Raw genomic sequence first — 13,971 nt, 5'->3', positions numbered from 1 at the left:
GCACATACTGATTTGTGACACAGCCTAGTGATCCACACAAAGGTTTGTTAACTACAATACTCCTACAAAGCTGGACAAGAATCTGAGATCATCACCCTTAAATGATGTGCTTGTAAGCCAGTGCACGTCAATAATAGTAAGCATTCTGCAAATGTGTAACACTATATGCTAACAGGTTACTACTTACAGGTTCATGTGTGATTACTAGGCTAACAATCCCAGGGAAGGCTTTTTTAAGCCCAGGCTTGCTTCAAGAATGTATCTGACAAGCCTTGATGTGCTAAGAGTATTTTAAGGGGTATATGTAGGTTTGGGCATGGGTGGTCAAGCATTTACAGGCCATCTCTGTCTACTAGAGAGACAGGTGTCAGATAAAGAATACATTTCCAATTTCCCATCCACTGGTCCAAGTTGCACCTCAAATGGGTTAGTAAAGAAGTCTGCTTCACTTGGATGGGAAGCCTGTAATATTGAAAGGATAGCCTCCAAGACACATACCTGTCCCTCTAACATGTCTTATTTATATTGTAGCCAGGTTTAGGTCCCTAGATTGGTTAATTCAGATGTTGTCTCATGGATGTACAAGAGGGCCATCACAGTGGAATCAGAAGGTGCTTTATAAGCGAGGCATAAACTGCCTCTTGGCCGTCTGTAGGAGACACAGTAGAGGGATGGGGCTTTAAGATGGTTTGCGTAGTACATGTTGTTTACACCTTATACTTTTTTTGAGGAACTTTTGGATGCTCCAGTTGTTGCATATGCCTGGTCAGTTAAATACCTAAGGGGGTGTTGCTTACATGATTGGTCTGATGAAGGTTAAGCATAGCAAAACAATGACATCCTTGGACCTAAATACCATACCTTTGCTTAAAATGTTGTACAACATGGAATGATTTCCTTACTACTATAAACACAATGATCAAAGGGCAGGTTATCTTCTACATGCATTCCCAAACTCCTGACCACTGGGTCAATTTTTTAGGGGGTGTATTATGAAAGTGGCAGTTTCCAGGAGTAGCTGCCTTCCCAAAAAATCTATTGTGTGCTCCCTGGCATTGAGTTTTAAATTATGGTTCTGGCACCAGTTATTAGTCTGTGTCAGACCATCTTGAAGGATATTTATGCTTTTGGGAGATTCTATGATGAAGCCTAGTTTGCAATCATCTGAAAACTTGGGCAGCCACAGCCCCTTGATGTTGGGCTTGACTTTGCTTTAAAATACAACCAGATTAAGCTATTTTAAGCTCATTTCTTGTCGGTGTATTATTATTGCAAACAGAGCTATGTACCAGTTATGATAAAATTATCTATATAACCTTAGTTTAATGTCTTGGAACTTTTCTTCATAGACATCCACTGAAAATGATTCTGCCTAGTTTGATTATCTCACTCACCAAAATTCAATCAGATAGACCTTTATATTTGGGAATTAACCAGAACTGTTCCAAGGATGGAGACTATGTGCAGGTTCACCCAGAAATGCTATGAACTCTACTGAAAGAAAGATATGGACCCTGTATCTCATCTCTTAACTGTCTCCTTTCCCATGCTGAAACCAGGCTATCATTCTTCTGCAAATACAGTAGTCTAGTCTCTACCATAATGCACTTCTTCCCCAAATTCCTCTCTATTACAGTGACCTAATTGTCTTACTTATTTCAAAACATCTGACAAATGTCTTGCCCTGACTAGCCTGCTACCACAGAGGTGAAGTCAAGAAGTCTATCTGTAGTGCTAGCAACCTGAGAAACAAGCCTGAATTATCAAAAAGTCTTGCAGCCAACCTACAATCCTAACCAAAGGATGGGTAGGGACCTTGTTGCTGTCTGGTCAACCTTGGTGGTGCAAGCAAGCAGCCTTGGAGAACACAGTCAGTAAAAAGGATATGTACAGCAAGCATTGTATGTGGTCTGCAGAAGTGCATGTGGTACACTGCTTAATGTAAATTCACATCACACTTACCACTGCTAGAGATTCTGACCACCCAAACTAAATGCAAGTTCATAGTCTCCTGTATCTCAAGTAACCATTCCCCAGCCTTTAGCTGAAAGTCTACTGCCCATTTGAGAAGTTAGAAGGATCTCCCAGGCAAAGGAAGAGATCCAGCATCAGGCTGCAGCAATAGACACAAGTGGCTTTGGATTGATGGGCATACATAAAACAAAAGAAAAAAAGTTTATATTATTGTTAATTTCTCATCATTATAATTATTATACATCAATTTTTAGTTAGGTCCATTTTTTCCTTCTCTTGATGCAATTCAAAACCTTTATTTGTTGTTTCCGTGATACGCAACATATCACACAGAAACCTACTGTCCCCAGCTCCTACCATCCCTTAATATAATCATACTTTGTTTTCTAGTAGGATGAAGCCACATGTATTTTTTTTTTGCATGGACCACAAACTACTTTATGGTTATCAGTGGCAGCCATCTCCCTTCTAACCATCACCCAAGTTCAAGGATGTACCCTTTCTTTTCCTTGTTGAAGCCCTCTGTTTCTGTTCACTTCTGGCTTCTGCCATATTTTCTACCACTTCCCAATCTCTCATCACCCTAAATGTGACACCTCCCAGTCCACTGTACAAAGATTAAAAACCACTTAAACTATGCACTTCTTTCCACACTGTCCTTTTACTTGCTCTTAAACTTGAGCTGATCATTCACCATCAATGTGTTATTTCTGCAGTGGATCAGTTGCCTATAATTTTCGTCTGGGAAAAGGCCCATTCAGACAAGCACTAATATCACTTGCAATATTAACAACCCTTGTTCGGAACACCAGCTATGTGGTTGTAGCAAGATAGATTCTCTGTGTTCACTTTTTTGCTGGCACCTTCAACATTGGAGCATGCTGGCAATAATGAACTAGTAACAAAAACAAATCAGTTCTTACGGGCAATGAATTCTGATCATTCCTTAGAAAATTATCATCTTCAAAAATACTGGATTATTCAAAAGTACTAATAACTGCTATGAATCGGCAAAACTCCTAAAATCTATTGCATGTAGGTCTGGAAGCTGTTGGTACTATTATACTATTGCACAAATGTACTTCCTGATAATTTCTGGTTACCAAGTAGGTATACCTGCAAACAATGACTAACATTACAGGTTTCTTCACAGACTTAGTGGCTGGGAAGACGCTAACCAAAACACAAACCACAGTAAAGGCACAAACCAGTTACCAACAAAAAAAAATTATGTTATCTTAATTTTAGGATGCAAAAGTAGCTGCATTACTTTCTTATCCCAGATTGTTTTGTGCTAAAATGTTAAGTCGCAAGTTTGACGGTCTTGAACAAGTGGGTGGACTATGAGAAATCACAGCAGGTTAAAATTGCTTTTCCAAACTGAGGACACCAGTTTTGTATGAGATATTTCATATGTTTACATGCATGTTTCAGCCATTACTGACATTGTCTGTCTGTAATTAAAGACTAAAAACCATTACATGTTCACTATAAATAACTTTTCAATCAGAAGTACAGTACCTGTAAATGGCAAATACTCCTGTGGCCAGTTTATTCTGAAGGGCTGCCTCCTGGACATCATTGAGATAAGGGATTCCTTTCTTAAAAAGCTTAAAAAAAAAAAAAAAAATTATAAACCGGCAAGTGAACTATGAATCCCACTGCAGCAAGGGCTAACTCCAAGGCATTACTAAGAAAACTGATTCTTTCCTTAACTCATTACAACTGAGTGACACCTCCAGATACACTTGCAGTTAAGTCCTAGTGACACCTCTAGGTGTCAAATATTGCTTGCTCATATTTGCATCAATAATTCCAAAGCCATGCTATGTACAATGTTTTAAAATATTTCATCTCAAAGCTTACACGACAGCCTAGTACCTACCTATGAACCTATAAGATAAATCTCAACAACTGGATGAGAAATAGGAAATTCACCCAGGGGATCACTTCTGTGGCTCTGCTAGATAGGGGCACAGAAAAATAACTTTCTTGGGTGGCAAAAGCCAAGGAACTTTATGGCTAGGCTTACACAGGCCCCAGGGCAGATAGCCTAGCACCTACCTATGAATCATGGCAAACTCAACTACATTAATATTTGATTTTTGTCTAGTGCAGGTAAAAAGAAATGATTTACTCACCATAACATTCCATCTGTGTTGTCTGCTTCAGTCTTCACCAAACCTACGGGGTCTCTGTTCCAAGGTCGGAGCGGACGTGGTCGTCAGCAAGCTTATGATTCCAAGCTAGAGCTCTTCCCACCCTACCCACACTGTCTCACTTCTCTCAGATACCTCAGATCCAGTTTGCTGCAATATTCTTAGAAGAAAAAAATACATTCTAAATACACAAAAGGAAAGAGCATAAAAAGATATTTAGGAGCTCAAAACAGGAACAAAGGTTCCCAGTGCAATCCATCAGGCCCTTCAAAGATAAGGAAGGGGGAAAGTTGATAAACACAGACAACACAGACGGAACATTATAGTGAGTATGTAACTTTATTTGATGTTGTCTGTTCAGTCTTAATCAAACCTGCAGGACAGAGTCCCTGGCTACATAGTTCTGGGTAGCCTAACTGGAGGATATTCCGGAGCACTGCAGAAACAAAAGCAGCCCTGTTTATTTATATGATGTCAAGTTTGTAATGGGAAATAAAAGTGTGGAGTTCACCCATGAAGCAGCTGCATAAATATCTTCTAAAGAAACTCTAGACCAAAAGGCCTGGGACATGATTATGGATCTCGTGGAATGAGCTCGGAGTGGTTTAGGTAAAGGAACAATGCATTACTCTTGTTTTCTCGTTAAACAATCTCTTAACCATAGAGCAATAGTAGCTTTAACAACTTTCCCTTTTCTGGAATCTGAGAAAGCGACAAACTGATCAGATTTCCTGAAAATTGTTGTCCTATCCAGGAAGAATCACAATAGTCTATGAACGTCTAAAAGATGCAACATATATTCACCCTTATTTTGGAAGTTCGGAAAAAACACAGGGAGATTAATGGACTGATTAATGGTGTTTACTGACGCAATGTTTGGTAAGAACGAGGGATTAGTACGCCAGGTAACTCCGTCTTTGACAAAATAAGGTAGGGGGGTTTTGAAGACAGTGCTTGAAGCTCCAAAACCAAAGTAGTAACTATCAACAAGGCTGTTTTCCAGGACAAGAATTTCAACACTGCCTTAGCAGCATGTTCAATGGGGCTAAGGTCAGAGCTTGAAGAACCAACGCAAGACCCCACTGAGGATTAAGATGTAGGAGTTAGAATAAATGTACCCTTGAGGAAAGCTTTGCAAAGTCTAGAAGAAGCTAAAGATGTAGCATTCTTCCCCAATGTGAAAAATTAGAAATGGTTGCTAACTGAACTTTGACAGTAAAGAAACTGGCACCCAAATGATAAAAACCAATACTGCTGAAATGGGCACTGTAAGCAGATCAATGTGATGCTGTTGGGCGCAAATAGAAAACCTTTTCCATTTTTATAAAATTTTCGAGTAGAAGACTTATGGGAGGAAATAATAATCTGGACTGGGGAAGAAAGCCTGGATTGTCTAGCCATCATCAGAATTGGAGAAGCCATGCAGTTAGTTTCAAATTGTGAAGATCTAGATGAATTAGCCCTGAAGGGTAAGACAGAAGGTCCGGATGTGGTTCCAAGGTGCACTGAGGGCAAATTACCCTAGACTACAGGAAGGTAAACCAAACTTGTCGAGGCCAAAAAGGGGCAGAGAGGATCACTTTACTCTTCAACCTGCACACCTTCTGAAAAAATCTGGAAATAGGAAGAAGAGAATGCATAAAGTAGACCGGGGAGGGGGGGGGGGTGAGCATGGACTACAGCATATCTTGGTGACTGCCCCTGTGGAGGAATCGGGCCAAAGAACCTGCTGCACTTGGAGAGGCACAGGCAAAAAAGCTGCAGCAAAGTTTACCCCATCTGCGGAAGATCCCGTTTGCCAATGACTGATTCAGAGAGCACTCGTGAGGCATCAGTAGTACCCTGCTGAGCCTGTCCACCAATATGCCGAGCACCTCCAGAATGTGCATTGCAACTAGAAAGTGGTTGGTACAGACATCCCACTGTCACACACTCATTGCTTCTTGACAAAGGGGATAGGAATTGGTTCCACCTTGTTTGTTGAGATACCACACAACAGACAGACAAGTCTGAATCACAATCGTACCCTGAGGAAGAAAGGACTGAAGGGCTTGCTATGCCAAGAATACCGCCCTCATCTTCAGGACACTGATATGCAGATTGGTCTCCTGGGGCATCCACGTGCCTTTAACTATCCACCCCAGATAATGCCCCCCCCAGCTGGGAGGCATCCATGGTCAGAGTGGCGACGAGGGTGGGAAGAAGGAAAAGTCAACCCTTATGGATTGTGAAGCCACCACAAGAGAGTATTTCTGCACACTCGAGAGTCTTACAGAATGACTGAGGGGACTATGCAGAAGGGGCCACTGGACAATGTCCACTGCAGAACTCTCATATGTAAGCGAGCTGTCAGTAATAAAGTTAAAGTTGCAGTCACAGAACCTAGAGCCCAGAGAACCAGATTTGCTGGAGGAACTGGTACCGCTAGCATTTGCCTGATATGCGTCCATACTGAAAAAGTCCTGTCCGGTGGAAAATAGGCCATGGTTTTGTGGGGTCTATGTTATATCTTCAAACGCTTGAAATGTCGAAGGTCATATGGTCGAGAATATATGATAGACATTTCAAGTGTTCAAAGGTTGACTAACGGCGCTGTACAGTGCAGAATTTCCCTTTTCTGCACTGAAGTGCGGTCTTGGAGTTGGTATATTTAAGTGGGGTGGGTGGGGGGTGCAGGGGGGCTTGCCCGCACCATTAAGGTGTTTTTTTTTTTAATATATTCAAACATTCAAATATTGACCATATGGTCTTGTACATATGGTATTCGACATTTTGGATGTTCAAATATGCAACATAGACCCAGTTTTGTGCATGTCCAAGTGGGTTCCTATAAAATCTAGGATTTGCGCAGATTCCAATTGTGACATTTGAAGGTTTATGGTGATCCCTAAGGTTGGGACCAGTTGTAAGAGAAAGTCCCTGGCCTGCACCAGTAGATGGCCTGGATGGCGTGACTATAGCAGCCAGTCATGCAGGTAAGGAAACACATGAATACCTGCAGTCTGGGGTGAGCTGCGACCACTAACAGGCATTTGAACACCCTGGGGGCTGCAGCAAAGCCAAATGGGAACACAAAACTGGTAGTGACTGGCTCCGTGCCTGAAATGGAGAGACCTTCTGAAGCGTCTGTTCATTTTGATGAGACAGTAAGCATTTTGATGAGACAGTATGCATCCTTCAAGTCTATCACATCCAGTCATCCTTCTGCAGAAAGGGAAGGATGGTCTGAACCATGACCATTCTGAATTTCGTGTCTCACCATTTTGTTCAGGTAAGTGAGGTCCAGTATCAGTTTGAGATTCCCGGTTTTCTTTGGGACTAAAAAGAATCGGGAGTAAATCCCTGATCCATGCTGGTCTGAGGGGACCTCCTGGATTACTTTTTTTGGGGCAATTTCCAAAGTTGCTGGCTCCCTCTGATTGGGTGGAACGTTGGGGAGTTGTTTAAGTTTGAAGGGATTTAAAAAGAGAATGGAGTAACTGCTGGATATGACATCTTGCAGCCATCAGTCGTTGGTGATGGCTAACCAAGCTTCTAGGTGCAAGGAGCATCATCCCGGACTGCCTCCAGAGAGGGACAATTGGGCAACACCTTGAGGATGTTGCAAGGATTTCTCTGAGGGAGAACTCCAAGACCCCTGTTTCAGCAGACCCCCTTCTGCCCAGACGATGGCATCTACCACTGGAATTATTTCCCCCCTCTGCTCCTGGACGAAAAGTCTTTGAGCATCCTGGAAAGGACCATGGGATTTTCTGAACCACAACTTTTCACCCCTCACTGATTCCTGGAGAAGGACCTATGTGGGTAGAAAAGTAGATTCTGACAGCAGACAAGGTCTTTCCGTCTTTCTCGTTCTGAGATGGAGTCACAAACAGTTGGTCCAAAGAGGGAGGAACCAAAGTGGGCACTGAAAAAAGACGCCTTAAAAGGTTCTGCGAAATCATACAGCCGCATCTAGGCATGGTGCCAAATGGCAATACCAGAAGAGGGTCGCCCAAGAGGTGCCCTCAACTGTGTAAGAGATCAGCCTCATGGACACACTGGAAATGGACTGCAGACTGGCTATACAGGAGGTATATCTGTTTCTCCTCCATCATGGACTCAGGGCCGAAGCTAGAGAGTTCTTAAGCAAGTCCCTCTGCAGTCTCTCAAAATGGGAAAGGTAATTCAACACTCGAGGGCAAAGGTGGAAGAAGCGTAGACCCAAATCTGTCCATAACCTAGATTCCCTGTTGGGGGATGGATAAAACTTTCCTCAGCAAGCTCTTTCTTGGTGGTCACCACCACCACGGCATCTACTGGAATGCCCTTTGTCCAGTGAGGGCTATTCTTGGGGGCACTAAGGATCTTATCCACCCTCTTAGGGATAGGTTCTGCAGCATCTGAGTCCTTCCATGCCCTTGCAGACACCAGGTCCAAGAAGGAATCTGCAAGGGAGGGACATCCAGGAAGTAGATGGGTTGGCCTGAAGGCCTCCAAGAACACTGGCTCATCCGGGGTGAGGTTTGGGGCTGACCAACCACCTCTGGTGAAGAATCTCTAAAATGTCTCCAAAGGAGACACCAGGTGGAGATGTCGGGGACTCTTCCACTTCATCGAAGTCAGTGTCTGTTGTAAGAGATTCCTCAGGGGAATCCAAGTGCCTCCTTATGCACTTTTTCTTCTGGGGAAATTTCCTCAGTGGGGTGCTCTGGGGAGGTGTCGGAAGAAGTCTGGGCTTCTCCAAGTGGGAGAGACCGGAGGCCCTAAGGAACCAGCTGCTCTGGTGGCAGAAGAGAGGTCTCCAATGCATAGCTCAGGAGGGGAAGAGGGTGGAGCAAACATAGTAGGGGCTGATGATCTCCTTGGTGCAGAGGAGACCCTCTCCACCACCTTGAAGGCAGAAAGACTACCAGAGTCTCAAGGAAGCCTGCTCTGTCCTGATGGATCAGGAACAGACCGTCCCCAGTCACCAGCAGCCCTCCATTCCGAGGAGGGAGTCAGTACCATTTTGTCAAACGCCAAGGTGCAGAGGGGAAGACAACTCTGAGAATTAAGGAGCCAAAGTCATCCCCCAGACTTGAAGTCAAGGCTTTGGCTCCAAAACGCACTCAGCCCTGACATGGTCGGAATTGAGTGGGTCAAGGAAGCTGTCAGGCTCAATAGTCTGACAGAACGGCACCAGGGGTTGACTGATCTGGGAGCTCCGAAATGGCAGGCTGGATCACAAAAGGAGAGAAAATCCTACAGGGAGAAGCTCTGCTCACAGATCCTACAGGGGAAAGAGCTGGGAGGACCTCCATCTGGATCTGTGTACGAAGAAACTTCAGCAATCTGTCCACCCTGTTCTCCAACAGGCACGAGAGGACCTTATGGATGATGATGCAGAGGAGGATCTGGAAAGATGCCTGGGTGAAGCAACCCTCAGACAAGCTACAGGGCTCCAGCCCCAAAGAGGGAACAGGGGCATGGGATGGAAAGGAAGACACTAGTACCAGAGCCGGGTAACTCTGCTCCAAAGGTCTCGGGGCCTTCTTTGGAGGCTCTGACTCAGTAGACAAGGAGGGATCCAGGGACCGTTTCTCATGGTCCCTGGCCTCTCTAGATTTTTTTGCAAAGGTTTTGAGCCCTTGAAACAGAAGCAACGGTAGGAGAAAGAGGAGGAAGAAGGCCCCTGAGAACAAGCTTGTTTCTTCCATCTGCAAGGGTCTGGGGAAGAAAGGCCTTGCAGATAGAACAAGCCACCTGAAGGTGGGCAAGAGCCAAACAATAAATGCACTCCCTGTGGGCATCAGATACAGTGATCTTGTGCTCACGGAAAGTGCATTTCTTAAACCCAATGGATCTGTCAGGTTTCTCTGACATTATACCAGAGAAGACAAAAAGGGGGGAGAAGACAGGAGAGAGGAAATGTGACGACAATGCACATTACACTACAACTACAGAATGACAACTTTTTTTTTAATTATTGTTATTTCTAGACAGGCAGAAAGAGAAGGAAGGTTAATAAAGAAAGAAAAAAGGTCAAAAGACCACTTATGGTTGGCTAACAATACTTTTAGAAACACCCAAGGAAGAGCACTTACAGGATCATGAAGCTTTCACTGAGCACGGAAAACTAGATCTGGGGTTTCTGAGAGGTGTGAGGCAGTAGAGTGGGAGGAGCTCTAACTCGGAATCCTAAGCTTGCTGACTGCAGAGTCAGCCCCAAGCTCAGAACTGAGACCTGCAGGTCTGAAGATGAGTGAACAGAACATCAGATCTGCTGTTTTATTGATATTAATTTATATAGATACAATTGTCACTTTTTTCTAAATATCTCAACAACCAAGCAACACAGAGAGCTCCTTAGCCTCGTATGAAAGCTCTCAGCTAGATGAATAAAATGCTGCTGACAATGTGTGTGCAACTAACCCTGCACTGTGAGAACCCGCGACAGTAGAACACTAAAGTGCTTTCAGCTACACTAGTGTATGTTAGAGTTGTATTTAATCTGTTCTCTAAACTGAATACTTTTTTCCCCCTTTCACTGTACACGTCCACACTACTGCCCCCCCCCCCCCATTTTTCTCTTCCTATTGCACTCCTAGGTCAATTACTTAAAACTACTTTCTCTTAGAAAAAGTTTACCTATGTACCTGCAGCCCATACTTCAATTGTTTTTCCCTGTAGAAGTGGTGGTCCTTTTCACTACACTGTACCAGATCAGTAGCATAAGATTTGTAGTTATTAGGAAGATACTGCACTACAATGACCTGGAACGGACTTAGTTTGGTTTGCCTGTTTTCTTTTTTGCAGCTGGCCTAGTCCAGTTTTCCTGACTCTCAACCTTGTATTACTTTGCGTCTACCCCCTCCCCCACCTTGAACCTGCACAACTCCCTCCCACTCCTGCTTCATTACAGCGGTATCTTCTTTTTACTGTTCTGTCCTGACCAGCCCTACTGATACGTTCTGCAGTCTCGAGGACTGGTGTAACCCCACTCCTCTCCCCTACCCTGCCCCCATTTCCCACCGGGCCCCACTACCTCTACATTTATTCTAACCCCAGATCACCTGACCACACCCTCCTCCAATCAAAGACCTCTCATACACACCCCCTATCAAATTTCTACCTTAAAAAGGTACATAGTATCTACTTGCCATGCATTCACACCCATACCTTAACCCCAAAACCACTAAGACCCAACCACTACTCCTTCATAAAATACCATTAATCCTATGATTTCTCTTCCTAACCCTCACATACCTAACAAAAGATCACATTATTATATACAAACACATCACTAGAAAACGCATCATTCCACATAACACTTTCTCAATCAAATATGCACACACATTTTCTTTCCCATCTCTTCTACATTAGACATCTTAATCCTACACATTCATAGATCTCGCATAACACCATCTTACACTAGAAAAACATTTAGATCAGACAGGCATAGTGCACACAATTAAACACATACTGTTTATCACTAAAAATCTACTTGTATCTGGAGACATACACCCAAACCCTGGACCAGAAAACTCTCTACTCTGTTAGGCAAATCTCTGACCTATTGATTCTGAATGTCATCAGAAGCATCTCTAACAAACTTTCTGACCTACACACATTTATAGCTCACTACTCCCCAGACATACTAACCACTACAGAGACATGGCTAAAACCCAGTACTCAAAATGAAGAAATTCTCCCACCAGGATATAATTTCCTAAGACTGGACAGAGTGGGCAAAAAGGGAGGTGGAGTTGCTATCCTCTACAGAAATACAAACATCAAACCTCTACAAACCCCCATACCTAAATTTCAAAATGCCGAAACCTTAGGTTCAACCATAAGCATAAATAACACAAACTATCATCATTCTCTGCTGTTATATTCCCCCCAAGTAATAACTCTCCCATCATTGAAGAATTGTTATAATGGGCCACAGGTAATCTCCCCCAAGAAATCATCTTACTACATGACCTGAACACTGATTGGTCAGCCTGTACCTCTAACAACCCCACTAACCATATTAATCTTTACAGTTTTACCCAACTTATCCAAGAACCCACTAGAATCAACAAAAAAACCCCACAAACAGTCTGTTCTAGATTGGACACTAGTTACCTGCACCAAACAAAACTATCAGACAAGATGCCTTCCTGATGGTCTTCGAACCATCTCCCCACCTTCCTCCTGTGGAAACGTACCAACATACCGAAACCCATTGTTTTTAGACAAGTCCGAGACAATCGTAAACTAAACATACAAGAACTAAACAGTATTCTAAAACATAGTAACTGGAAAACACTACTAACCCTTAATCTAGACCAAGCCGTTGACTACTTCAGCAATATTTTCATCAATATCCTTGACAGACTCGCACAAATTAGGAAAACAGTCAAGGAAAACTATGCACCATGGCCAACTAGGGAAACTAGAGTCCTTCTAAAGTCAAGGGATAAGGCTTGGAAAATTTGGAAGCAATACAATACTAGCCTAGCCAAACAAAGTTACATACAACTTAGAAATCAGGTCAAGAAATAAACTAAACTCAATAGACAAAATTACTTCAATATCCAAAACAAACATTTAAAAGATCCACAAAAGTTTTGGCGTGCCATTAACTCTCTCCTAAAACCAGACAAAACTACCACTCCCACTCCTAACTCCACAAATGACAACAAAGACATTGCCTCCCAATTCAATCACCACTTCACAGAATCCATCTTAACACTACCCTACCAACTATCCAAAAGCAGCCCTACATATAACCCAAACAAATGCCCTGACAACATCCCATCCCTTACGCTCTCACCCACTCCCATCTCAACAATTAAACGCTTCCTAAAACTGAAACCTACCACCCATGCCACAGAAAATCTACCAGCCAACTTCCTAAAAATAGCTGCTGAATCCTTATCCTACCCTATTTCTTTTCAATCACGCCATACAAGAAGCATATGTCCCACTGCTATGGAAGGTATTGTGCATTATTCCACTACATAAAGGCGGAAACTCTTACGAATACTCAAATTATAGCCCCATTGCCATTCTATCCCCGTATCTAAAATACTAGAGAAATGTACACACTCAGGTAACTCCTCCTAAACTCACACAATTTCCTGTCCCCCACACAGCATGGCTTCCAACACCAAAGCACAACCACCGCTCTGCTCTCTTTCACCAATCTGATCAACCAACACAGAAATAATAACTTTGTATCTGCAATATTTCTAGATCTCTCTAAAGCATTTGACATGGTTTCACATTCCTTACTACTAGACACCCTGACATCCCTACCCTTTGCCCCTTCCACTATAGCCTGGTTTAAAAGCTGTCAAATAGGCAACAATCTGTACAATGGCAAAGTGTACTATCACCCTTACTCTCAACTACCACAGTCTACCACAAGGCTCCATATTAGGCCCACTTTTCTCCATATTTGCCAGTAATCTCCATACCACCAAACAGCATGCTTCACTTATACAATATGCTGACAATTTAACTATCTGTTCAGCTCCATCACTACCCATCAGACAACTCTCCCAGGAATCCTTTAGCTCTGTGGAAAGTTGGATCACTCAGATCCAACTTATCCTAAACCCTAATAAAGCCAAATTATTACTTTTCACCCCCAACAAAACCATTTCTACCAGTTGATCCTTCACTCCCTCCTCCAAAAATGGCACTATTATCTCTCCTTCTGACCATACCAAACTCCTAGGCATAGAAATTGATAAAAATCTATACTTTGATGTCCACATTTTACAAACTATCAAAAAAGTCCATAAAAAATGGGAACACTCTGTAGGCACAGGAAATTCCTCTCAAAACAAGCATGGACTACCTAGCCCAAAACTCTCCTCTTGAC

General features: G+C 43.0%; 1 protein-coding gene across 1 annotated transcript in view; it reads right to left on the bottom strand.

Moving 5' to 3' along the window:
* Positions 1 to 13,971, bottom strand: part of LOC122795987 (poly(A)-specific ribonuclease PNLDC1-like) — a 1,803,424-nt gene that overhangs the window by 1,385,382 nt on the left and 404,071 nt on the right. Inside the window, exon 6 of the mRNA XM_044064467.1 lies at positions 3,496 to 3,584. Within this exon, the coding sequence (XP_043920402.1) occupies positions 3,496 to 3,584 (89 nt within the window). The remainder of the gene's footprint in view (positions 1 to 3,495; positions 3,585 to 13,971) is intronic.

Source organism: Protopterus annectens, chromosome 2.part2 (assembly GCF_019279795.1).
Source record: "Protopterus annectens isolate FY-2018-M chromosome 2.part2, PAN1.0, whole genome shotgun sequence".
Taxonomy (NCBI): Eukaryota; Metazoa; Chordata; order Ceratodontiformes; family Protopteridae; genus Protopterus; species Protopterus annectens.
Note: the sequence above shows the minus strand (reverse complement) of the source record. Positions and strands in the feature narration are given on the sequence as shown.